Genomic DNA, 24,130 nt, shown 5'->3' on the forward strand with positions numbered 1-24,130 from the left:
ATGAATGTATATAAATATCCTGGAATTTGGTCCTAGAGGAAAGTCCAGAAATATATGAGAAGGAAATACAGCATTTTCAACTTCCTACAATTCATATCAAAGTGAATATTAGACAAGTTTTAGGCTATTGATAGAGCTATCAGCTCCGTATCCCTTAAGTGCTTGGATTTATACCCAGATATGCATGAAAGACTAAGCATCAGCTCTATCTAGAAGATCTACCACCATATCTGGACTTTTGAATATAATGTCCTGAATGCTACACAGGGGTCCTTAGTCCCCTGGCATTTTCAGCAAGGGCAATGTGGCAAAGGCATCAACTGGAGGGAAAATGCTTGTTAAAATGCAGATGCTCAGGCCCATTTCAGACCCAGGTCATACTCTCCGGAGTGGGAATCTTAAGCACAAGATGAAATTAGAAAATGCTAAATCCTTTTGGATTTAGTGACAGCTTCTTTTTGTCCCTGACACTCTTTCCCTTCTGTGCCTGGAAACCCTAGTCTGCTTCCTGCTTATTTCTGTGAGTTCCTCATGTGCCGGCTGGCATCTGGAAGTTGGTGGATAATGAATGAATGGAAATTCTCTTGAAAAGCTTTTCCTAATTTAAACCTATAAATATTTATTATTGGATAAGGATGAATGACTGTTATTTATTATGAAAAACACAAAAACTGACAAAAGAAATCCTGATTTATTTTTCATGATTCTAAACCAAGTATAAGCAAATTCATGTTTTAAAAAATCAAATACATACTTCTAAAATGCTAACACATGAACCAAACATAGACATACAGAAAAAGGGTTGACACTAATTTCAAACACCCTTCACTGTTCTCACACATATTTCCAACATGTCGAGCAGCCTTTGAAGTCAATGGAATAAATGTTTTGCATGAGTGTGTGGGTGTAGAGAGGGTTGAGAACTACAGTTAAATGTTACCAGAACACAGGAACTATGTTCTAATGCCCATGTGTTTTCTCATGGGCAAGGGCAAATACCCATTTGTTTACTGGGCTGAACTGGCACCATTGCAGGAGAAAGAGCTGCAGTGTTCTTGCAGCCCTGACCTAAAACAGGAGGCCTGGATTGTATTGTTAATGTTTGTGATTTCTTGCATTTCCAGAGGTTCTACACACAGCCCTAGGAAAAACATAAACCCAGGGTGGGAACATTGACATGTTCTTGGGCTGCCTTGAGATTACAGGGCCTAGGCAACTTCACCTCTGGGAGAGCACAGGATTGCCTCCGTGCCTGAAGGGAGAAGGCTGCATTACTAATTAGGGTTTGAATTTGGAAGAGGATAAGATAGAAAGTTGGGTATTTATCTACCTCTGTGAGTGAGAAAAGAGGGCTGGGTATAGAGAGAGGGATGTGGAGGGGACCTGCATTCCTTGTTCTGGGCCTCTAGCTAGGACCCTTGAGTCTCTTCCTTTGGACTGACCTACCTGTTGCTGCTTCTCAGACATTATAGAGGCCTCAGAATAATGATATTTATAGTGTCCTATTTCACTCATCTGCTTCTTTTAAAAAATGGTGAAGTTCTGGGTTATCTTTATAAGAAGAATGGACATTTAGCATGCTTCCCTATCTTGGCTATTGTATATAGTGCTGCTATGAACATTGGGGTGCATGTATCTTTTCAAATTAGAGTTCCCTCTGGATATATGCCCAGGGGTGGGATTGCTGGATCATATGGTAATTTTAGTTTTTAGAGGAATCTCCGTACTGCTTTTCATAATGGCTGCACCAAACTACATTCTTACCAGCATTGTAGGAGGGTTCTCAGATGACTGGATAAAGAAGTTGTGTATATTTATACAACAGAATACTACTCAGCCATAAAAAATAATAAAATAATGCCATCTGTAGCAACATGGATGGACCTAGAGATAGTCATTCTAAGTGAAGTAAGCGAGAAAGAGAAAGAAAAATAGCATTATCATTCATATATGGAATCTAAAAAAAGAAGACACTAATGAACTCATCTACAAAACAGAAACAGACTCTTATTGTTACTAGGGAAAAGGGAGTGGGAAGAGATAAATTTGGGAGTTTGAGATTTGCAAATGTTAGCCACTGTAAATAAAAATAGATAATAAAATTTCTTCTGTATAGCACAGGGAACTATATTCAATATCTTGTAATAACCTTTAATGAAAAACAATATGAAAACATATATATATATATATAACTGGGACATTGTGCTGTGCACCAGAAATTGACACATTATAAGTGACTATACTTCAATTAAAAAAAAAGGATTGGAAAACAGTCTTTTATTTCCCTGATAAAGAAAGGTCACTTAATAAATGACTGGACCAAACCAGTACTTAGGGCAGGTCTGTGTCTGTTGCACTCATCGTGGTATCCTCCACAATACCTAGTAGTACTATGCACACAGTAATTAGCAAATATTTCTTCAATATGTATAATATTTTAAAGGAACTATAAATGTTAATTGAAAGGATGTAGGCATGTGTATACTAACCATCATATGATCTACTATGAATTCTTTACCTGATATCACAAGTGCACTGTTATTTATTGATTTTTTTTTTTTGGTATCCCATTTCATTCAAAATGATGTTCTTTTTCATCATAACTTTATAATATCGTGATCTGATCAAAATGAAGTAGAGGGTTGGTTATCATTTAGATTACCTGGAAAGCATGCAAAGCCCAGAGGGGCAATTCAAACTCAGAAGTCTTTACACTTAAGGAAAAATGATTTAGAAAATATTGATTAAACATGTTGTTTCTTGGTTGGGTTTTGCCCCAATTATCTGAATAACTGTAATTGTGTAGATCTGGCCCCAAAACAGGGGGTACATATGGGAGTATGTTAAGGAGAGGGAGAAGGGTAGAAGAAGCAGCAGCCTGGCCCAGCATTTTGGGGGACCAGCAGAGCACACCAGTGAGGAAGAGATAGGATGAGGAGAGAGAATTTGTTCTTTGGTGTCTCTAGCCTCCAATTTTCCCCGTGTTTGTGTGTGTGTGTGTTTGTGTGTGTGTGTGTGTGTGTTTTCCCAGTGCAGGAGGCCCACAAGTAATCTGTACTTCAGAATGAATTTAGATGACTGTTTTTTATTTTCTGGCAGGGGTCTAGGGGCATGTACAGAGCAAGGCAGAGCATCATTGGCAATTGCCCTTTATTGCATATTTAATGGACCTTGAGTATGAGTGTGGCAGATGTATTCTGAGGCAGGAGACATTTATAGAGGCCTTGGAATAGCAATGACTTTAAGTTATAAAGCACTATGTGCCTCAATGGATTCATCACATCCTGTATCCAGGTATTATTATTTCCCCCATTACAGACTAGGAGACTGAGCCTCACGGAGGTTGTAATCAGTGACTGGACCAAACGCAGGACTTAGGTCTCTTGGATCCTCCATCACACCATTCTCTTTAACTCCACACCAAAATCCTTGTTACATTTGTGCAACCCAGCTCATTCAGACAGAGTCACATAGGGATTCTTAATTCACATGCTCTCGTCGCTCTCCCTTGCCTGCACCCATACTTCCCATCCAAACCAACAGAAAATACTGCCCTGACTTAGCAAATAACCATTTCCACCAAGACAGGGCATGTAACCCAAGCCAGAGGATGTGGCTAGCTTCCTGCTGTCAAACCTTCACATTCAGCATTACCCTCACTCCCCAGCAACCAAGCTCCTTTGTGGTCAGGACCCCCTGCGTCATTTGACCATTGGTTACCAGGGTCCTCATTGCCATGTCACCTCTCTGTGGCTTTTCCTGGTTTACCATAATGTTGTACCTTTTTCTATTTCATTCCTATAAGGCCAGTGGTTCTCAAACATTAGTACACTCGAGAATCTCCTGGGGATATTTGTTAAAATGCAGATTTCTAGGCCCTGAGATTCTGAATCAGTGGTCTGAGGGTAGGGTCCAGGCATCTGTACCTTCTCCCTCATTTTGATGCAAGTGGTGTAGGGAAGATGCTTTGAGAAATAAAAGCTGTCTTAGGCTATCTCCGCTGTATCTGCTAGGTGAGAGGATCTGAAAAATCTGACACTCTGATCTGAATGGGCATGACAGTAAGTCAATTACTGTGTTGTTCCCTACTTTTGAAAGGCAGTATGGTACCCTGGTTGATAGTATAGGGGCTGCTCTGAATCTCAGCTTTGCTGTGTTATCTCACATAAGATTCTAAACCTCTCTGTGCCTTAGTTTCTTACCTGTAAAATGTAGGTATAATAGTACCTACTTCAAATGACTTAACTTATACAAAATGTTTAGGATGGTTCCTGGAGCAATGGGCAGTAATAGTACATCAGGAGCTTCTGGTCCAAGCACCCAGACCAAGAGAAGTGCAGAAGTGTCAGGGATTTCAGTAACAGTATTGGGAGAATGGAGGAGCTATTTTGGAAGAGGAGAACCTCTTGGCATTCCTGAAATCGCTTTGTGCAGGTGGATACTTATTTTGCATTCTGTCATTAAGCAAACAAGAAGGATTAGCTCATCACTAGCATGTGCATCAGCCTTCTGGAGTTTATTATAAACATGAGGCATACAGCAACCAAATATGCACTGGGGGAGAAGATGCCCCAACTGACTCAGTGCCTTAGGTGTGTCCAAAAGTGGCACCAACACCAAGTAGACAGGGCTCTCTTTGCTTTAGATTAATTCTTTTTTTCCTTTCCTTTTGCCTGAAGGCAACTGGGAGTTTTCTCCATCTTTTGCTTTTCTTAGGAGAGGGTATGAAATACCCTTGGGTTTGTAATACACTTTGAAAATTTAAGTTACATTTCCCTGTTTTGATAACAAAAATACACATTTCTAATTTACATCCTATTACGCATTGAGTTGTGTTCCCCTCAAAAATGTATGTTGATTTTGTAATCCCCAGTACTTCAGAATGTAACCTTATTTGGAGATAGGGGCTTGTAGATGTAATTAGGATGAGGTCACAGTGATATAGAGTGGGCTCCCTATCTGAAATGGCTGGCATTCTTAAAAGATGGAAATGTGAAGACACAGGAAGAAGTCCATGTGATTGTAGTTTTGCAGCTGCAAGCCAAGGAATGCCAAAGATTGCCAGAAAACCCCGCAGAAGCTATAGGGAGAGACAAGGAAGAATTCCCCTGCAGGTTTCAGAGGCAGCATGGCCCTGCTGACAACTTTATTTTGGACATCTAGCCTCCAGAACCATGAGACTATAAATTTCTATTGCTTGAAATCACCTAGTTTGTGATACTTTTGAAGTCATTTCCTTGGAAACAAATATACATCCTTTTGAAATTGCTTAAAACTGTCCTCGATGATGAGATGATCTGGGCATTCCAGAGCATTTTCATACCTCCTCAAGTAGGCTGTTCATCCTTTCTTCTGCGGATCCCAGACAGGAACCTAAAACCATGCTTGGTACATCTAAGACCAGCTGGCCGTGAGCCTTCTTCAGGAATCTGGAACCATCTCTCCTGTTCGCAGGGCTTCACATTTTCATTATTATGAAAAGTGCCTAATTCTGGGTGGCTTAGTAAAGCAGGCTGCATATCTTTTGATTCCTTTCTTTTAATCTGCAAGCATCTGGTATTGATTTGGTGGCATTTGATGATGTTGAGTGTTAGCAAACAAGGGACGTGGAACAGTGAACAGTGTAAAAATAGGCCAAGCAAGGGCCAGTGATAGGAACACTGCAACTGGAGCACTGAACTTGAAAAGGCAGGAGTCATACCTTGGGGGCACTTATGTTTGTCTTCCTTGAAGAGAAATAACTACAGTCCTTCAAAGTGTTGGAAGGTCACTTCTCAAATAGAAAGGTTTGTTTAATGCCTGGAAATCTTATTTTATCCAAACATGCAATCAAAAGGATTTATCCAGAGGCCTCACTCGCTCACGAAAATGCTGTGTTTATACTTGGGAGTTTGTTATTCTTTAAACTTCTGGGCGTGTCGTGGGACAAATATGAATGATGACTACACTAAAGAAAATAAAAGCTCTTTCCATTCTATCAAAGACATAAGAAACGGAAATGTCTTTACCGTTTTCAAGCTACCCATTGGTTCACATAGACATTTGTTTGAACCGAGCTTTTTAAACACCCTTAACTTCTTTTCAGTTTCTACAACTCACTTCCTGATGGCAGAGGTTGTTTCCTACCATTCAGTTAAGTCAAACTAGGGTTACTAATAGCTTTCGCCTTACCTCATGGCTGGAATATTTTTCTCTCCAGTGCTTCAAGTCTGTTTATTAAACAAATAGAAAATGAATGAAATAAATCTCTGCAGGTTTGAACATTGCTTGGCTAGGGAGGAAAGGGATCTGCACTAGGGTCCTTGTTAAGGTCTAAACAAGGGTATTCACAGTCCACTATGTGGCTTGCAAGACATAGTCCCCAACCTCTACCACAAGGTTTCTCCATCTGGGCACTCTTGGAATTTTGGGCCAGATAATTCTTTATTATTGGGGTGAGGGTGGGGGTGCTGCCTGGGCACCGTAGCAGTGATTATCAACTACCCTGTCCTCTACCCACTAGATGCTAGTAGCACCCTCCTAAACTGTGACAACTAAAAATGTCATCAGACATTGCTAAATGTCCCCTGGAAGGGGGAGCGAAAATTAGCCCTGGTTGAAAACTGCTGCTCTAGAAAATCAGATAATGATGAGACAAAAGTCTAACTTTAGGGATATTTATAGCTTAGAATGCTTGCATATTCATTGCAGGCATTTTGGTTTACAGTATTGTAGCCTTGTGAGTTCATTCATTCATTTAGTAGTTTGAAGTACCTATTTCTGAGGGTGGAATAAGTGAAATGAGGAAACAGAGGCAACATAGGGTCAATGAGCTGGCTACGGGTCATTGAAAAGGGGACAGTGCAAATAAAATAGAGAGTGGCCTCTGGCTGTTCAAGCTTGCTCAGGAGTCATTATCAAGGAGGGGTGATGTCTTTCTGTGATACAGTCCTTAACCTTTAAGGTAGTAAGGGAAGTCACTTTCTTGCCCCTCCCCACATCACTAACCTCTTGAATTTAGGCCAGACCATTATTTTCATCTAGCCTATCCTACACTTATTTAATAGCTTAATTTTGTATGTGTGTGTATGAGATTATTTCTTCTACTAGAATGTAAGCTACCTGGAGTATAATAGGTACTAAATTAATATTTGTTGAATAAATGAATGAATTAGTGAATGCTTCCATTTGCTAAATTATATTTCTCTCTCATATTTATAAGCATACCAACCTGATAAAATCTTTAGGAAAGAAATTTCTGAATGTGTTACTATCTGGCCAGAGGTTAGTGATTTTGCATTTATTGATTGCAGTCATTTATTCTAACCCAGTCATAGTAATTTTTGTAAAAGAGTGATCAAAAGATGAGTAATGACAGGGAAGACAGATTTATTCAGTTTTTGTTTATCATGAAATTTGGGTTTAAACCTTCAGATTTAGACACAGTTTAGCTTAGGTAGCTGACAAGTTCCCTGAGAATGTTCAAGTGGTCTGAAATTCAGACAACTTCATGTTTGCCTTCAGAGTCATACAGCTAGGGTGCTAAGTGATGGGATTAAAATCATATAGGGTCCTAAGTGCTGAACTCTATATGAGTCAGAGAGAAAAAACTTTATGGCTGGGTAATGGGAAAATCTGATTCAAAGTAATAGTGCTTCTGCCCTGTAGTTCTTAGTCATCTGATCCTACTGCTCACAGATGGGCTGTTAAAAGAACTTCAGAAATGTGGCCATTTGAACTAGGTGAATTTGACAACTGTCAGCACTCAAAAAGTTTGAGCATTTTCTATGTAGCTAGACCTTTTTAAGACCATTGCTCTAACTAAGGTTGCAAGGGATTATACACTTCTCTGTTATGTGAACTAAGAGGAATTGGCTGGTTATAAAAAAATGAAAAAATAAAAATTGCTGAAAGTTTGTAACCAACTTTGGAACTGATACTTTCTATACCTCTTGGAACACAAACAGCCAATTTGGAGGCAAAGGCAATAAAAAGGAAGACCACAGAGTTCTGAGCCCAGATGAGAAGTGGAAATGAACTCTAGCTCTTGATCTTCTTCAGGACCAAAAGTTTATTTGTGGTATATTTGCATTCAACATGCCACCTGTTGATAGCTCAGTATTTTAAAGATGATTTAATTAAATCTCATAGCCTTAATATTAAGAATGAGAATGACAATTGGTAAAATCTAGGAAGAAGTTAATAAAACTAGTATTGATGAGGGATCCTCCACCATTCTCTCTGCATGGACTTTCATGCATTTGTAGAGCCTTCCACACTTTTATGAATACTGGTTAACTGGAATCACAGAATTTTAAAAATAAAAGTGACTTCATGATCTTCTAGTTCAATTTCTTGATGCTATAGACTAAGAAACTTCTGTCCAAAGGGTCCAAGTGACTTTTCCAACACTTGAGGTCAGTGTCCACCAGAGGGCTGGAATTCAGGCTTCCTCTGCAGCTCAGTTTCCCCATCTGCTCTGGGGAGTTATTGGCATCAGTAAAGCACTTCTCAGTGACTTGGGGTCTCTTCTCTGTGCCAGGCACTGGAGAAATGTAGGCCACCTGCCATCCCCAGGTCCTGTGGCCTCTGCACCATTAGGAGACAAACCAGTGCATGTTGTCAGCTTCATTCCTAATATGCCTGAACCATGAACTCAAGTATAAAAGAGGGATGGGGAGGATGATCTGACACTCTAACCAGCTGATATTCTTCTTGGGGAGAATAGAAAGAACGAGTAAAGGAAAGGGAAAAACAACAGGACTGGATTACATAAACGACATGAAATTTATCCCATATACAAAGTCTTTCTTATGCAGTTGCTATAGTTGAGTTCCCGAAAGTTTTTTTTTTTTTTGTTATAGGAATTTGAGTGACAAATATCATGGTCCACTAAAAATGCTAAGGACTCTACAAGATGAGGGCCCAGAGAAGTAATAATTTCCCCCACTGTGGCCCTTACGGTCCTGAAAGTTTTGTCATGATACATAATTTTATTATTAAGAAATTCTGAGAGTTGGAACCAGTCTCAATTCTGGCTGTACACTAGCATCACCTGGGGAGCTTTCAAAAAAAAAAAAAAAAAAAAAGAATACGTAGGCCTGGGTCCCATCTTAGACCAATTCAATCAGAATTTCTAGGGACAGAGCAGGTACAGCAGTATTTTTAAATGTTCCCCAGATGATTTGCAGCCAGGAAGAAGAACCACTGGTCTAAAGTCACAAAACAGCCTTTGCAGAAGCCACACTCTCTCATGAGTTTAAATCACAATAGAGGTTTATACAAGCTGCAAAACTGCATGAATATGCAATGTGTAGGAGGAAGTGAATGGGCAGGCTTGCCATAACTATAATGTTTCATACTGACCTTTTGGTACATACAATGCATGCATTTTGCAGTGTTCTACTTTCAGATGTTTACCACTTGCATTCTCAACCACTGCTAAAACAATGCCACGTCAACTCCTCTTTGCCCTCAAACAAACCAGGTATCCTGCAGGAACAGAGGAAAGTGTTCATACATATGTCTATGCTTAATTATGAAACTGTGTGTCAGTGTTCTTATATACCATATTATAATTGTAGAGGTAGAAGGAGTTAAGAAAATACATAGACAAGTAAGGGGTTTAACCCACAACTATCACAAGACAACCTCTTGTGACACATTCCTGGGATTAACCACTCTTGGAATTTCTTCTCCCTTGAAACCTTTTTTTTTTTTTAAACTAACACCTTCCTCCTTTTTCCTTGTCCTGAATGGTAATTGTATCTAAGCAGTATTTTCCTTGTAAGTCTCATAAGAACCTGGCAATAACTAAAGGCAGTTGTCGTTTTATGTTCTCCTTTCAACTCTTCTAACATATCACCAAACAGTCCCTCCCCAACTCTACCAGGGGATTTCTATTCATCCTTTATCACCTTCCTTTTGCTCTTCCCTAGGATCTTTCTAATATCTCTGCCTCCCTCATAAGATCAAAACAGAACCCATTCTTAGTAAATATGACCAACAGCAAATAAAGTAGAGAATCTTGCCTATGACTTTTATTTATTTTTTATTGAACTCTCCTTTTGATTCCATTCATTATGCTTTCTTTAAAATATCATTAAATTATTGAGATGTTTAATGTTCAGGAACAATTGATGGACTTAGTTTGGCTTCCCTATTGCCCAAGGGGTATGGCGCATGGTGACTCATTTAAGAGTTTGTTTACAATAGTGGTTCTCACTCAGGAAATCTTGGTCCCTTGGGGGCTGTGAATTATTACAAGGGGCTTCCATATCCATTGTATTCACCAAGCATCTTGATTTTACACATTACAAGTTCCCACAGATATGACAGCCCTATCCTGGTATTTTCTTATTTTTCATATATTTATCTATTTGTTTCCAACTTAATGTCTGTACGTTTCATTCCTAGTTGTTTAACATCATCTCACGTTGTATTGGTTTTTATCTTATTTTTATGGGCTATTTGCAATTTGCCAAATTCACTTTGATGTTATTTTTATCATAGATGTTAACAAGGTCATTGTAATTGGTGTCATTTGTAAGATGAATCCTCTTAACTTGTTCATTCCAGTCATTGATAAAATATTAAATGTGCAAGGACTGTGGTCCTGGCTGTTTATTAGATAACAGTCATACCTAAAATTCACATTACACTTCATCACCCTTTTTTAATGGCTACTTCCTAGTCTTACCGATGCTTAACTAAAATAACAATCCTGATTTCCTATACTTAGCTTGTTGACAGAGAAATTACTTGGAGTCACATAGACAAGTCTTATAGTAAATCACAGGAGATGAGAAAAAGAAGCATATCTAGAAAAGGAGCTAACATTCATTTCACTTGACACGGACATCAATAATGAAATGAATGATATCTGACCCCTTCTAGAAATATCTAAGTGTTGTGCTTCTTTTTTTTTTTTTTTTCCTGAGATCTGAGATCTCTAAGAGATCACCTATGAGGTACAAAGAATCTTCTGTGCTGTTGAAATAGTGGATTAACAGTTACCACCTCCCAGCTAGTAAAATCTCAGAGCTCTGTGTACTTAATATCTAGAAGTAATAAAGCCAAAGAGAAGGAAGAAAAGTCTTGGGTTTCTGAAAGTTGTTGTCTCCCGCAGGCTTTGGCTTTTTCTTCAGGTTTTGAATTTTTCTTCAGGGCTATCTCCTGACATAGTTATTCCTCTGACGTTTGCAATTGTCCAGAGGTATACTGTGAGTCTGACAGGGAGTCCTTCTACCCCTCTCTTGGCAGGGGAGTTCTCATGTGGCCTGGGACCCAACTCTCAGCCTTCATGCTTCTGGCCCCAGGGGGCAATGCCAAGTGGCAGCGATGGCATTTCTTGGCATTCTGGGAATTTGCCTGCCCTGCCTGCCAGATACTTAGGAGATTAGCCTTATCCTGCTGACCCTGGGAGATCATCCAGGTGCCTCAGCCTGCTTACTGGAAGGCTCAGAAGAGCTGTATTTGTGTTCTCTTGAAACCGGAGATTTAAAAAATTCTAAATAATAAGTATATACAAATTAGAAAAAGTTTTCTCTTTACCTTAGTAAACAGAGTGAATATTTTTGGATTCCTTTATTAGTTATTTGGATACGTTTTTCCTTACAAGGTTTTAAAGTGGCTAATGTACAGGAAAGGAGCAAAGGAAGACACTCAGTGATGTAATCCTACTGTCTTTTCACTCACTGAAGACATTCAATTACTTAAAAACGAAATTTCAGGTTCTTTTCAGCAGATTCACCTTGGCATTTATTTTCTGACGACAGACTCAGTGTGGAGTCCTGGGGGGCACTGGGTAGCCACAATTCTGGGGCCACCAGGGGCCACTGTTCTGATCTGAAGGTCTCACACATGATGTGGGAAGAGAAGGGCAGGGAGAGACAGGGAGATAGAGAAGCAAAATACTTAGGGCTTTGAGACATGCTAAAATAGAAACAGAAACAAAATGTGATGGGAACTGAGAGAAGAGACGACCAATTCTGATGAGGCCAGTCAGAGAAGGCTAACAGAGGCCCAGATATCTAAGGTGAGCCTAGGCAGATGGCTATGGTTCTTTCAGGCAGGCTCTGGTGCACCAGGATGCATGCCCAGCTCTTTGCCTCATGCAGAGTAAGTGCTAAATAATATTTGCTAAATGGCCCTTCTGTGAAGCACCTTATCTGAGAATGACTCTCATTTCTACCTTTATAACTAGAGTAATAGAGCTGTTTACCCAAAATGTCTTGGTGAACTGATGGTTATTAACTGTTTTAGACAAACAATTTCTCTCCCTACTAAAAATCGTGACATGCAAAAACAAGTGAGAAAGAGGGCTCTGTTGACCTATCCAAAATAATTGGTGATGAAATCCAATGAATGCAGTTCCATTTCCTTGGCATGTTTTGGTATGCCCATTTCCAGCCATATATTATTATTGCTAATATTATAGAAAAGGCAAACAGTGAACCATGATGATGGAACATTTTAGTTGTTCTTCTGAGAGATTAATGGTGACTTGTAAAATGCACTACCAAGTCTTTTCCTTACTTCTGGTATTTGTTTTTGAGAACAAATATGTAATTATTAGGGAGGAAGTCTCAGAGAAACTCCTTTGAGGATTAAATATGCATTTTTTCCACTAGCACAAAACTAGGATTTTTCTCAATTGTTTCCTGTTTTTACAGCGTATTGCTGTAATGGCATGAATATCTGTAGAAATCAAACAGGCAAATTGAGAACCTTAAATGAAGCTATTAAATGCAAAGTGCCTGTCAGGACCTGCTTCATTTTCTCACACCTACCCCTCCCCGCACATCCAGGCAGGATCAGCCATGCCCCAGGTGCTGTGGCCAACCTGGGCAGTCAGGGTTCTTTAAAGACTCACATGATCCAATACAAGCCAGCATTGCAACTTGTCTGGTTCTGAGTGTGTGTTTCACTTGTAATCACCGGGACACATCCCCACTGTGTACCCGACTTTTGATCTTTGACATTTGACTTTCCTTGCCTTGTTGGGAGCTCAGCCAGCATGCATATTTCTTGAGGTGTTTTTCTTAGTCTTTACGTTGGTCCTTCCTCCTTTTTTCCCAACCCACCTACCAGGATCTAAAGTCTGACTTTAGAACTGCGAGCCTGTCACTCCCAAAACAGACCACATGGAACCCCCTGGCCAAATGCTGCCCACTCACTGTGGGAACACAGTCATCTCTTTCCTCACTATGGTGACAACACTGTCTGCTTGGATCATGGTCTGTTTCAGAGAGGCACTAGAGCACAATGGTTAAGAACCGTGGTCCTGAGGAATCACTGTCTGGGTTCAAATTCTGACTCTACCACTTCCTACCTATGAAATCCTGAGCAAATGGATGGGTCTGAATTTCCTTATCTGCCAAATGAACATAATTGAGAATAATAGCAGCCTCCTCAAAGGGCCATTGGAGGAATAAATAAAACAATCTGTACCGTCGAGCTAGCATATAGAAAGTGCTAGAGGAAGCCTTCCATTTCCTATTTCACTCCCACTCGCACATCTGGCACCCCTGGGTTTGCTCCTTTACACTGAAGTTAGTCCTTTCTTTTAGTAGAGGTCATACCTCATCAGGTCACTTCCTGGCCTAAAAACACCTCTGTAGTTTGCTGTAGCCGACAAAGGGATGAATGTTTTGGCTGGGCACAGAAGGCCCTGGTGATCTGGTCCTTGCTTGTGTCCCTTGCTCTGGCTACACTGATCTATTGCTTGTGCAGAACAGGCTAGGTGCCCTCAGGTTTCTGGACCTTAGCTCCTGTTGCTTCCTCTACTGGTACCCCTTTCCTGCTGCACCTGCATGGTGTTCAGCTTTGGAGAGTATTGAGAACTCTCTGCCTTGTGCTCACCTGTGGCCCATCCCTAAGTGACATGACCTCACTCAGAATTGTTTACATGTGTGCTTTCCTGATAAACTCTAAACCCTTGGGGGCAGGAGTTGTAAGTTAATACTCAGGCACTGCCTGAACCTGATCATATCATCAAACATGGCAGCACTGTGCTAAGCAATGGATATAGGGATCTCTGAGATGGCATGTGCCAAAGGCCCTGTCCAACACAGAGTAGATGGCAGGGCAGAAAGAAGGGACTTGTGGTTCTTTCTTTATCTTTGCTTCTTTTCCTCTCAGTCTCCTACTTTCTCAACACTTGGGTTCAGAAATCAGCATCTTTTTCAGTTATTCATTATAAACGAGAAAATGTAATTGTGTTTGATGCCTGCATCAAACAGTGAGATGACCCAATGCAATCTCTAGACACAATTTATCTTTTTACATAGAATCCATCAATGTCCATCTGTATTAAAATGATTTTGCTGGGCTCAAGAAAGGTTTATATATTGAATACACTTTTAAAAATTTTTAATTTTAAATTGTTATGAGATAAAATATTTAGCACATATATACACCATCAAAACTTATTTAAGCCTCCTCAAAATTAAAAATGCCTGGCTCTTAATTTACATAAATGGCTAACAATGGCTAAGGGGAAGCTCTGTTGTGTCTTTAGGAATATGTACTTCCCCTGCCATGAAAGAATGATGAACAAGAGGCATCTTCTCAAGGTTCAATAAAGAAAACAAAATGTATTTTATATCTGAAATATCAGTGTAGGAGAGGCAGGAAATATGTATTCTGTGCAGGTGTAAATCTGTTCCACCAATTAAATTCCCTTGGTAGTTGCACAGCACATGGATCATGCAGATTTCCTTTAAGACAAAATTAAAAACACTTCTCCCACCCTAAACAATGGCTTATGTGAAAGTATGCCATTTTATGTTTCCTGGATTAACTGAAAAATAGTTAAAACTATTTTAAACACTTTAATTTTTGATTGAGTAGTTAACAAAATATGTGATGGAGGGATGTCAGTTTCATTAACCTTGTATTGTAAGGAAAGAAACTAAGGTCTGAGGGTAGAGTAGATTGACACTTAAGAGCACCTCCTGCAAGTTATAGTGCAGCGTGATGGCCCAATGAAGGGCAGGAGAGAGGTGACACTGGAGACTGGAAAGGAAAGAAAAGAATGACATTCCTAGAATGTGAAAATTTTGCCCATTTTGCTAATAAAAAAAAAATAGTGCAAGTAGGGACTTCCTATATATTCCGCGTATAGGAATCAGTGAAAGGAAATTGTCAATCCATTTGTAACCATAAAATTTTCCTCCAAAGTGGGACACTTCTGAGCATGAAAGGGACACTAGTAATAGTTAGCACTGACCAGCATTAACTGGTTCATATGGGACAACCTGGAATATATGACCACCCCACTCCTAGGTCACCCTGAGGCTCTAAGCTTGCAGTTGACTGTTAGTCCAAGTGGCCTCAAGGGATGAAGGACCAATGAAGAAGGTTGATTTGGGAACCTTCTATGGTGTTTCAAAACTGTGGCAGAGTTTAAACTGGCCTGACCTTCAAGTATTCTTTTGGCAGGAAGAACATCTAGAACTACACATGTGACTCACCTGTTCTCTTGGGGTAGAACCATCCAGGTTTAAGTCAACCTTGCATACAATCATTTCTAAACCTGACTTCACAATCTAGGGAGCTTTGAGGCCCTAGATTAGGCCCCATTCCTAGATAATCTAATTTAATACATCTGTAGTGGGCTTAGGCATGTGTATTTTTAAAAATTCCTCTGATGATTCTGATGCCCAGGTGAATATGAGAGCACTCCTGGGTTTGTAAAGAGGCCATGAGGTTTTAAAAAGTTTGCTGATTTTAAATTTTCAATAGGAAGATTAAAAGTTGAGCACTAATATTGGAAGAGAGAATATTAGCAAAGAGCTGAAGTATTTTCCATAAGTTAACTATAATTTTTATAGGACCAAAACAGGAGCAAATTGTTTAAAAATATATATGCACCTTATTTTCCCCAAACCTTATTTACTGGCTCAGGAACAATTTAAGGCATTATAGATGAGGTGAAGGCTTTAATCAGCAAAAATTTTTGAAGGAAACTGCATGAAGAGAGGTAAGGAGATAGCCATAAATTCTGTGTGAGCAGTGCTCATAATATGTATCGTGTTCCATATAGCAGTGGCCAACACATGATAGTAGACATAATAGTCATTAACTGAAAGATGAATGAACTTGCATAAAGGAATACTATTATATGAGAGTGACTCTCATTCTTTTCTTTATAGTTAGAGAAACTGAAATACAGAAATATGAAATAGCTTGCCCAAAATATTTTTAGGGCTAGTGTTTATTAGCTTTTATTAGCCAAACGAGTTTGCTCCTTGTTTATATTATAAGCCCCACTCTCAGGGACTACTGAGGAAGAGAACTCTGTTGCCCTGACATCCTTCTCTCTCCTTGCCTTGTGTCCAGTCTCACACTATTGGGACTAGATACTTTGCAGTTGAAAGAGATCATGAAAGCATTAGGTCTTTATGTTGAAACCAAAATGGGTCTGATTACTGTGTGCATGTCTTTTCTTGATTTTTAAAGGAAAATAATTTTGTGTCAATATATTTAAGAATCTCAAGTTTTAAAAAATAAAGTTACAAAACTTGTAAAAATTTCTTTTCTTGGACAACATTCCTTCCACTCCGTCAGGGTGCGTCTGAGCATCTGTGGCTAAGCACATTTCCAGGGGCTGAGGGTTTCTTTTTCAGAAAACTTCTTTTAAATAAGTATAGTATGCAAATCTTTTTCTCCAGGGCCTTAGTGTACAGTAACTTGGAAAATATATACACAAGGTCCAGAGCATGGAAGAAGAGTGTGTGTTTCTTGGCCTAAACCATCTTTGTATGAAAATAGCAGTCCTCCCTTTCCCCATTGCAAACATGGCCAAGAGGATCATGAATGGGCCCAGAACCCCATAGGTCAATGCACACAGCCCTGTTTTCCTAGGGGCCAGCTCTCTGTGGACATTTCATCATAGAGAATTGCTTATGTAAAAGGAGGGCAAACTAAAAAGCAGTTTCATTGGGAATGTGAAATTGTCTGTTATTTTATGGACTTGAGTGGGCAGGATGCATTAGCAGGTGGTTTTTGAAATTATTGGACTTTCCAGATGCCATTTACTGTTGCAGCTGTTCTTTAAGCCCCTTTAAAATGTAGCCAATACTGCTGTTAATTAGAGGAATAACCCGCATCATGAACGTTTTCATAATTTAAGAAAATTTGCTATATGTCATCTTAAATTTTAATAAGTAATATGAAATTTTATTCAGTTAGAACCAAAGTTGAGCTAATTCGTCAATATTTCTTGATCACGATTAGGAGATGGAGAAAAACAAAACATCTTCTTTTAATAAGCATTTAAAATGTATATCATTGTTGACTGAACTTGAAAGTGTTTCAGACACTTAAGAATGAATAATGTCCCCATTTTAATATTGTTATTTGCTCAGTAATGTGAGAATAATTTCCCACCAAACATGACCCTAGTGCTCTTTTACAACCTGGGGATTCTAAATTCCATGCACGATCTCGTTGTAGCAGAATATCAATCACAGTCTTGTGACGTTGTCTCCTAACCAAGCAAAATCAATACCAATTCCAACAGAAAGAAATATTAACGTGGTGCTTAGTACTTTGGGATAATCTGATCTTTTAATTCCTATGCTTTAATTGTAAGTATATCAGGCAAACATAAAATTTAAAATCACTATTATATTGATATTAATCACTAACTGCTCTAGAATGCTTTATAATTGAGAGGGATCATGGCAACATTAGGCTGTTATTTTGAAACCAAAACTGATTTGATTTCATGTGCATGCCATTTTCTTAACCACTAAAGACACTAAAGAAAATTTTGTATTTGTGTGTATTTAAGAATCATTACATTCAACTTTTAGAAAATAAAATTACAAATGCATATTTTTATTTTCAATAAAGCTCTCCTCTCAGATGTCCTGATTTGTCTCAGAGCTAACCTCAGAACCGTCTCATTTCTCCTCTCATGACAATAGTATGTGAAAATCTTGTCTATTCTTACCTTATGATATATTTCAAAATACCTGTTTTGGACAGTAAACATGTGAAAACTTGGATAAAAATTTAAACTTTAAACTTCTCTTAATATTAAAAAAGAGGAATTTGAATTTAGCCTGGTAACCATTCCATTTCCTTCCAATTCTGAAATTCTGTCATTTTGTGTTTATATGGCCGCTATATACTGTCCTCATTTCATATCTGGACCATATTGCAATTACATTGTTAACTGTTTGCTGCTCATCCGGACTGGCTACCTTTTATTACATCCTGTACCTTAACCAGTCATCTTCCAAAAAGCCCACCTCCATCATGTCATGCCAAGATTGAAGTCTTCCTGGCTTCTCACTACTGACATGATAAAGTCCAAACTTACCAAGAGTATTGGATTCAGCACTCTATCATCTGGCCATGATCAGTCTTTTCATGTTTATGTTCTACCACTCTGCCACATGAACCCTAATTTCAATCAAAATGGGCTACTAAACTTTCCAGACTTATGCCCTGTGTGAGACATTCACATCTCCATGCCTTGCTCATTTAGAATGTCCTCCTGTACTTTTCTGAGTAATTTGCATTCCATATGCCCATTATGACCCAATTCAGATTGCAGCTCCTTTATGCCCTTCTCCAATTTATAAAGCATTCTTCTTCTCTCATCCTATTGCCTATTCACAGCAGGGTCTTCCTAACACTTACTATCATTATCATTCACTTTTTTTTTTTTAAGAATACACTTTTATTTATATAAAATTCTTAGTAACTTCTAATATCAGTGTTTGCCTGGGGATGGAAAGAAGGGGAGAGAGATGACACAGGGGCAGAAAGAAATTTAGTAGTGATAAATTTGTTCATTTTCTTACTTACGTAGTACCATTCATTTTTTTAAAAAGTCTTTTGAGGAATAATTGATGAATATAATATTGAAAGTGTATAATGTGGTGACTTGATATATATCCATATTATAGAATGATTACCAAAATCAGGATAATTAATATGACTCACTTTAAAAATCTTTTTATGAAACAATATGCAATACTACTTACTTTTATTATGGTATATATTCGGCCTATTCTCAGAATGATAATTAGAAGGCTTACAATAGAGACAACATAAAATAGCATGCCAATTGAAAAAGAAAGTGAAAACTCAAAACATATGTGGGAAAGAATAAGTAACATGGGTTAATGAAACTTATAAAAATGTAGTTATATGTTACCTGGCAGTCAAAGCAAAAAAGGACCGATTGGTTACCATTTGGCTGCGACTTACTGTTGGGATATTATGTGTGTGCATATTTTAAAAACTTTTAATCTTTATGCATCGTGTCTGCACTAACTCTAATCTGTGTGTTTGCTAGGGCTTATTTTAGGAATTATCCTTTGTAGTACATAGCACAATGTCTAGTCTAGCATATAATAAGAGTTTAATAAATAAATTGATGGCTAATGTGATATCAGAATAATAAATTAGAAGCCATTTTCTTTATTTAAAAAATCCAAATGGTACATAAACATATGAATGAAAATGTGAACATAAGAAGAAAACAGAAATCTCAGAGGAAGAACGAAAAGTCTGAAGTTATGACCATTTTAATTAGAGGAAATTTTAAAAAGCATTCATAACCTACTCTTTTTTTGGATAAATGTCTATACAGACATCTCATAGTATGGTACAGCAAACTTTCAGTAAAATAGGAAACCAACTTTATTGGAACTAAATCGTATAGTCTAATTTATGTCATTATCACTAGTGGAATATGTGATAATACTCCATTTTCTTGAAATATAAATTCGTGGCACATTCAGCTTCTAAGTTTTCTTTCCCACCCTAAATAGCTGTTTTAAGGGACTAAAAGGATACTGTGCAGATACACAATGCTGCTCCTCACACTTACATCAGTGTTTCATTTCTTCCCCATCTACAAATTTCTAAATTTGGTATGGGGACTTTTTAATATGAAGAGAATGAACACTCAGTCTGGCGCTGTCCAATGTTAACTTCTGTGATGGTGGAAATGTTCCATATCTATGCTGTCCAATACTATAGCTACTAGCCTTATGTGTTGGGAACTCAAAATGTAGTATGACCAAGGAATTGTGTTTTAAATTGTATTTAATGTTAATCCTTGGAATTTAAATTGAAATAGCCACAAATGGCTAGTAACTATATATAGACTTGGACAGAATTGGCAGCTTTTACAGAGCTGCTTAGTTTTTGAACAGACCTTTCTTTACCTGACTTGGTACCTTTAGCAGTAGATTCAGTTGGCCACTGCTTCTTTATTAAGTTTTAAGCTACCATGCCTTGACAGTGAAGCTTTGGATGTCTTTATGATTTTAAGAAGTCTATGTTGTCAAAAGTAAAATTTAGTGAAATTTATTTACTGTCATGGTAACATGGAGAGATCATAGAGATCATCCTTGTTTTTATCATTATGTTTGAGCTTAGACTCAAAGGAAAAAAAATTAATAGGAAAAAGAATAAAATAAAATAGGAGTGTACACTTGATTGGGTCTAGGCCTCTTTTCCTGGCCCTACTGGTAGATGGTGTTCTTTCAGTCTCTCTCTGCAGGGCATTCTTTGAAGGCCTTCCTAGGTGAGACATCTGAGTAAATGGGCCTACCAAACTCTTCTCAATGTGGATTTTTCTCTCTAACTGTCTTGTTTTGCTCACAGTTATTTCTATGAGCAAGTGGGTGGGGTTTGCTTTCTCTAGGCCAGCAGGAGCTTGCTCTAACTCTTCCTTTTAATTTCTCTAATATGAGGCTCCCCACACTTGCTCTTTGAAATGCTATTTTGTAAACTGCTATTTCCACTAAGCCTGTTATGCCTTTTTTCCAACTGTGTTGAAGTCTCTTTTCCCAGTGAGGCCTTTCTTTCTCAACTTAGTCATGCTCTGTGTGGAGACCCACATCCACACTGCCGGCCTCTCTGACTCATTTCAGGAGGTTCGCTTGCTCCAGGAATCCCACTCACACTGCAGTGGAACAACAGGGAGGCTCCAATGAAGCTAGGCCTTTCTGAAATCTGCCTCTTTTCCTGGCACCTCTCCTTCTTGTCCAAGGCTACATGAGAAGAGGAAAAAAGCAAAAATGCCCTTTCCTTCTGTAATGTTTTTAGTAAATAGTTTTTAGCAATTCTAATTTCTACTTTATAAGCTACTTTTGTTTTTGCTTCTGCTTTTAAATATTCCATAATCTGGCTAGTAGAAAAGCTTCCTAATGCCCCAGTTTTCCTTTTTCTTCCACCAGTAAGCCAAGAAAGTCAATTCTGACAGTTACATTTTCCTTCCAGTTACAGATTAAGCTGTTCCCCTCTTTGAAATATACTATGCAATTATTCAAATGTGAACAGTCTCTGAACTATAGCCCTTCCCATCCCAGATAGAAGGCTGGGTGGGTGGAAACTGTTCATCCACCCCATTGGCTGCTCTGGGGGGGTCTTTACAATGTAATCTTCCAAACTAGGAATTCCCTTGGCCTTCCTGGTTCCTGAAAGAAAACCCTCGGCTAAAATTGGCTCAGGCCTATGATTTCCCAATCAAGATGGGTTCAAACAACACATTCTTTTGATGAGATTTGCTATAAGGGTCAAAGTTGAATAATATAATGATAATTAAAAAACTGACCACCAAGTCAGATCTAAGTTTAGCCAATAACCCATTCAATTAATGGGTTATTGTTTTTAATCTCACCAAGCATATCCTGAAAGTATAAAAAGGAACTCCAACCTGAATATCCCATTAGCTCAGGGAAGGCTGACCCAGTTAGTCACTAAAGAAGCAACTTCCCACACCTAACTAAAGGTCTATAGGAGAAGTCAAGAGGCACATATTATTTTTGGTTGTGTAAATATGCTTAGCTGTGTACATCAAGTGCCATGCTTTTCCAGTTAAAATACCCTTCACATAAAATTAAATGTTATATTCTGTTATATACACATATATTTCATTTTTAGTCAGAAGCATTTACACCCACTTTATTATTTTTAACAAAATCATTTCAGAATATCTTCATTTTAGCTGGGGGAACCTGCCCACTTGGTATTCTGGTTGCCACTTTTGGCCTAAGACGTTACAAAATGATCTCACTGCTTTAATTCTGTGTTCAGTGGGGCACCACCCTTCGCTAGACGGAGAGAGGGTGAAAACGGAGAGAGGGTGACCTTGCGCGTAAACATCTCACTCTCCCTAGGAGTGCGGGTCTGTTGCTGAGATCTGTAGGTTCATTTGCCAGGAGAAGGCGCAGTTATATGAATTCCTACAAAACTCAAGTTAGCTAAATTCCAGCTAAACTAACTGGCAGGAGGTCGGAGGGGAGATGTGACATTTCTGACAACCACGGGAGTTTCCCCGCACTTGATATCAAGCCTAGAAAATGATGTGTGGCAAAGATAGAGAAAGATACACAGGCAGCTGGCCAGACAGAGAGCTGTTCCCGCCCTGACAGCGTCTCCTCGAGGCACATGCCTTCCTTGCTGGCCACCTCATCTTACCTTGACCACGTCGTCGTTGAGATGCTTGGGGTCGCGGTTGACCAGGTCAATCTCCTTGGTGTGCGCGTCGTACACTTGCTTCTCCTCGTTCATCTCGTCTGCCATGGCCTTGTTGTTGGGCTTGTAGATATTGCCCTGTTCCCGGATGGGAACAGTGTAGAGATGTCCCTGGGGAAGGCGGACGGCCAGGAGGGGGAGGGTGGAACCAGCAGTGGGAAGAAAATTTAAAAAAGAAAAATCAGAAAAGTCAGCCTGGCAGCGGGGCAAACCACAAGGCTCAAAATCGAACTAACCGCTTCGGAAGCGGTGGCTCCGCGCACAGTAAACTCCTAGGCGCCGCAAGCTTTTTAAGAGAATCGAGGAGAGGACACCACACCCCTCGGTACCAGGCAGGGAGCCCCTGCCTCCCCCGCCCGCCGCCGCCAGGGGTCAGGGCAAACCCCGCTGCGCGGTCCGCCCTGGCCCCAGCCCCGTGCACTCCCAGCCCGCGGCACCCCGCGGAGACCCCCGCAGGAAAGGGGACCCAACTTCTGACTTCTCTCTAGCGCGTCTTTCTGCCACGGCACCCTTGCCCCGATCGCGTTACCTGCTTCCATCCTGGCTCCCATTTTCTTTCTCTTCATAATCACTTCTAGCTTCATCCTTAAGATCCAGCTTGAACACGCCAACCCATGAAGTGTCCCCATTTTCATTGCTTCCTGGTCGCATCTTCCTTCACCTGCCCGCGTACCCTACCCTCCCTCTGGCCTCTCTGTCCCTCCACAGCTCCAGTCCCGCATCCTCCATCTTTGGGCCGAGCCAAGTGTCAGACCCCCTAAACTCTCTAGAACGGTATCTTACCTGCACAACTCCCCCGACCCACACTCAGGTCACTCCCAGGCTGCCGGCCGGTCGCTGAACGGCGGCTGCGTTTGGGAAAACGAGGTCTCCACACCCAGGCGGAGCCCGAGCGCCGGGAGGTGGTTGGGAGGGGTGGTGGTGGTGGTAACTAGGGGGAGGGGAAGTCCGCCCCTCTCAAAACAGCCCTGCCAGGCGCCGATATGCAAGAGAGTTCTTGAGGTGGCCCAAGAGCTTTGGAAAGTGCAAACATGACGCGCGCCGCCGCTCCAGCCAGCGGGTCCAGGCGCCTGTCGGGGAGTCATGGGGACTGTCCCCAGGACTGCGAGTGAATGAGCTCCCTCCCTGCGCTCTGGCTCTCCGCCTCCTAGCAGGCAGGGGCCTGACGGTGGGGGTCCCGCAATAAGGCAGCACCCCTGAGCCATTCAGAAACGGTCCGGCATACCCAACTTCGTTATCACGACGACCACCTTTCCCGCCGCTCTAGCTTAGGGGCTCCCTTGGCCCTCTTCCTAATAGGAAAATAGAAAACATTCCTGCCTTCTCTTCATAGCCGCCCCCCATCCCCGCCCAGTACACACATCCCTCCCCGCCCAGGCCCACTCAGCAGTGCCAGCTCGAGAGGGGTGCTCCGAGTCGAGAGAGGGTTGGGGCAAGCAAAGCACTCGGAATATTTGGAGTGGGAGATAGCAGAAGCAGCACTCCTTGAGCACCCCTGAGCCCCGAGCGCATTCACCCAAGCCTACCTCTGAGTCTACGTATTTGCCCCCCGACATTCTGGCCCGTGGCTGGATGAAGGCTCTGAGGAGATTTCCCTGGGCTGTGATTTAAGGGAACTGAGGAAGGAAGATCTTGTATT

General features: G+C 40.2%; 1 protein-coding gene across 4 annotated transcripts in view; it reads right to left on the minus strand.

Annotated features, from left to right (window-relative positions):
* CAV1 (caveolin 1) overlaps positions 1-24,130 on the minus strand; it is a 32,636-nt gene extending 8,506 nt beyond the window's left edge. The window contains exons 1-2 of one of the 4 annotated variants that reach the window (XM_064487415.1): positions 24,018-24,118; positions 22,435-22,602 (exon numbers count right to left, since the gene is read on the minus strand). In XM_064487415.1, coding sequence (XP_064343485.1) covers positions 22,435-22,602; positions 24,018-24,047 — 198 coding nt within the window. In that variant the 5' untranslated portion in view covers positions 24,048-24,118. Of the gene's footprint in view, positions 1-22,434; positions 22,603-23,020; positions 23,252-23,274; positions 23,377-24,017 lie in introns of those variants that run through there. The other 3 variants (XM_010975569.3, XM_010975570.3, XM_064487416.1) reach the window with 3 other exon arrangements.

The sequence above is a fragment of the Camelus dromedarius genome, chromosome 7, assembly GCF_036321535.1.
Source record: "Camelus dromedarius isolate mCamDro1 chromosome 7, mCamDro1.pat, whole genome shotgun sequence".
Classification (NCBI taxonomy): domain Eukaryota; kingdom Metazoa; phylum Chordata; class Mammalia; order Artiodactyla; family Camelidae; genus Camelus; species Camelus dromedarius.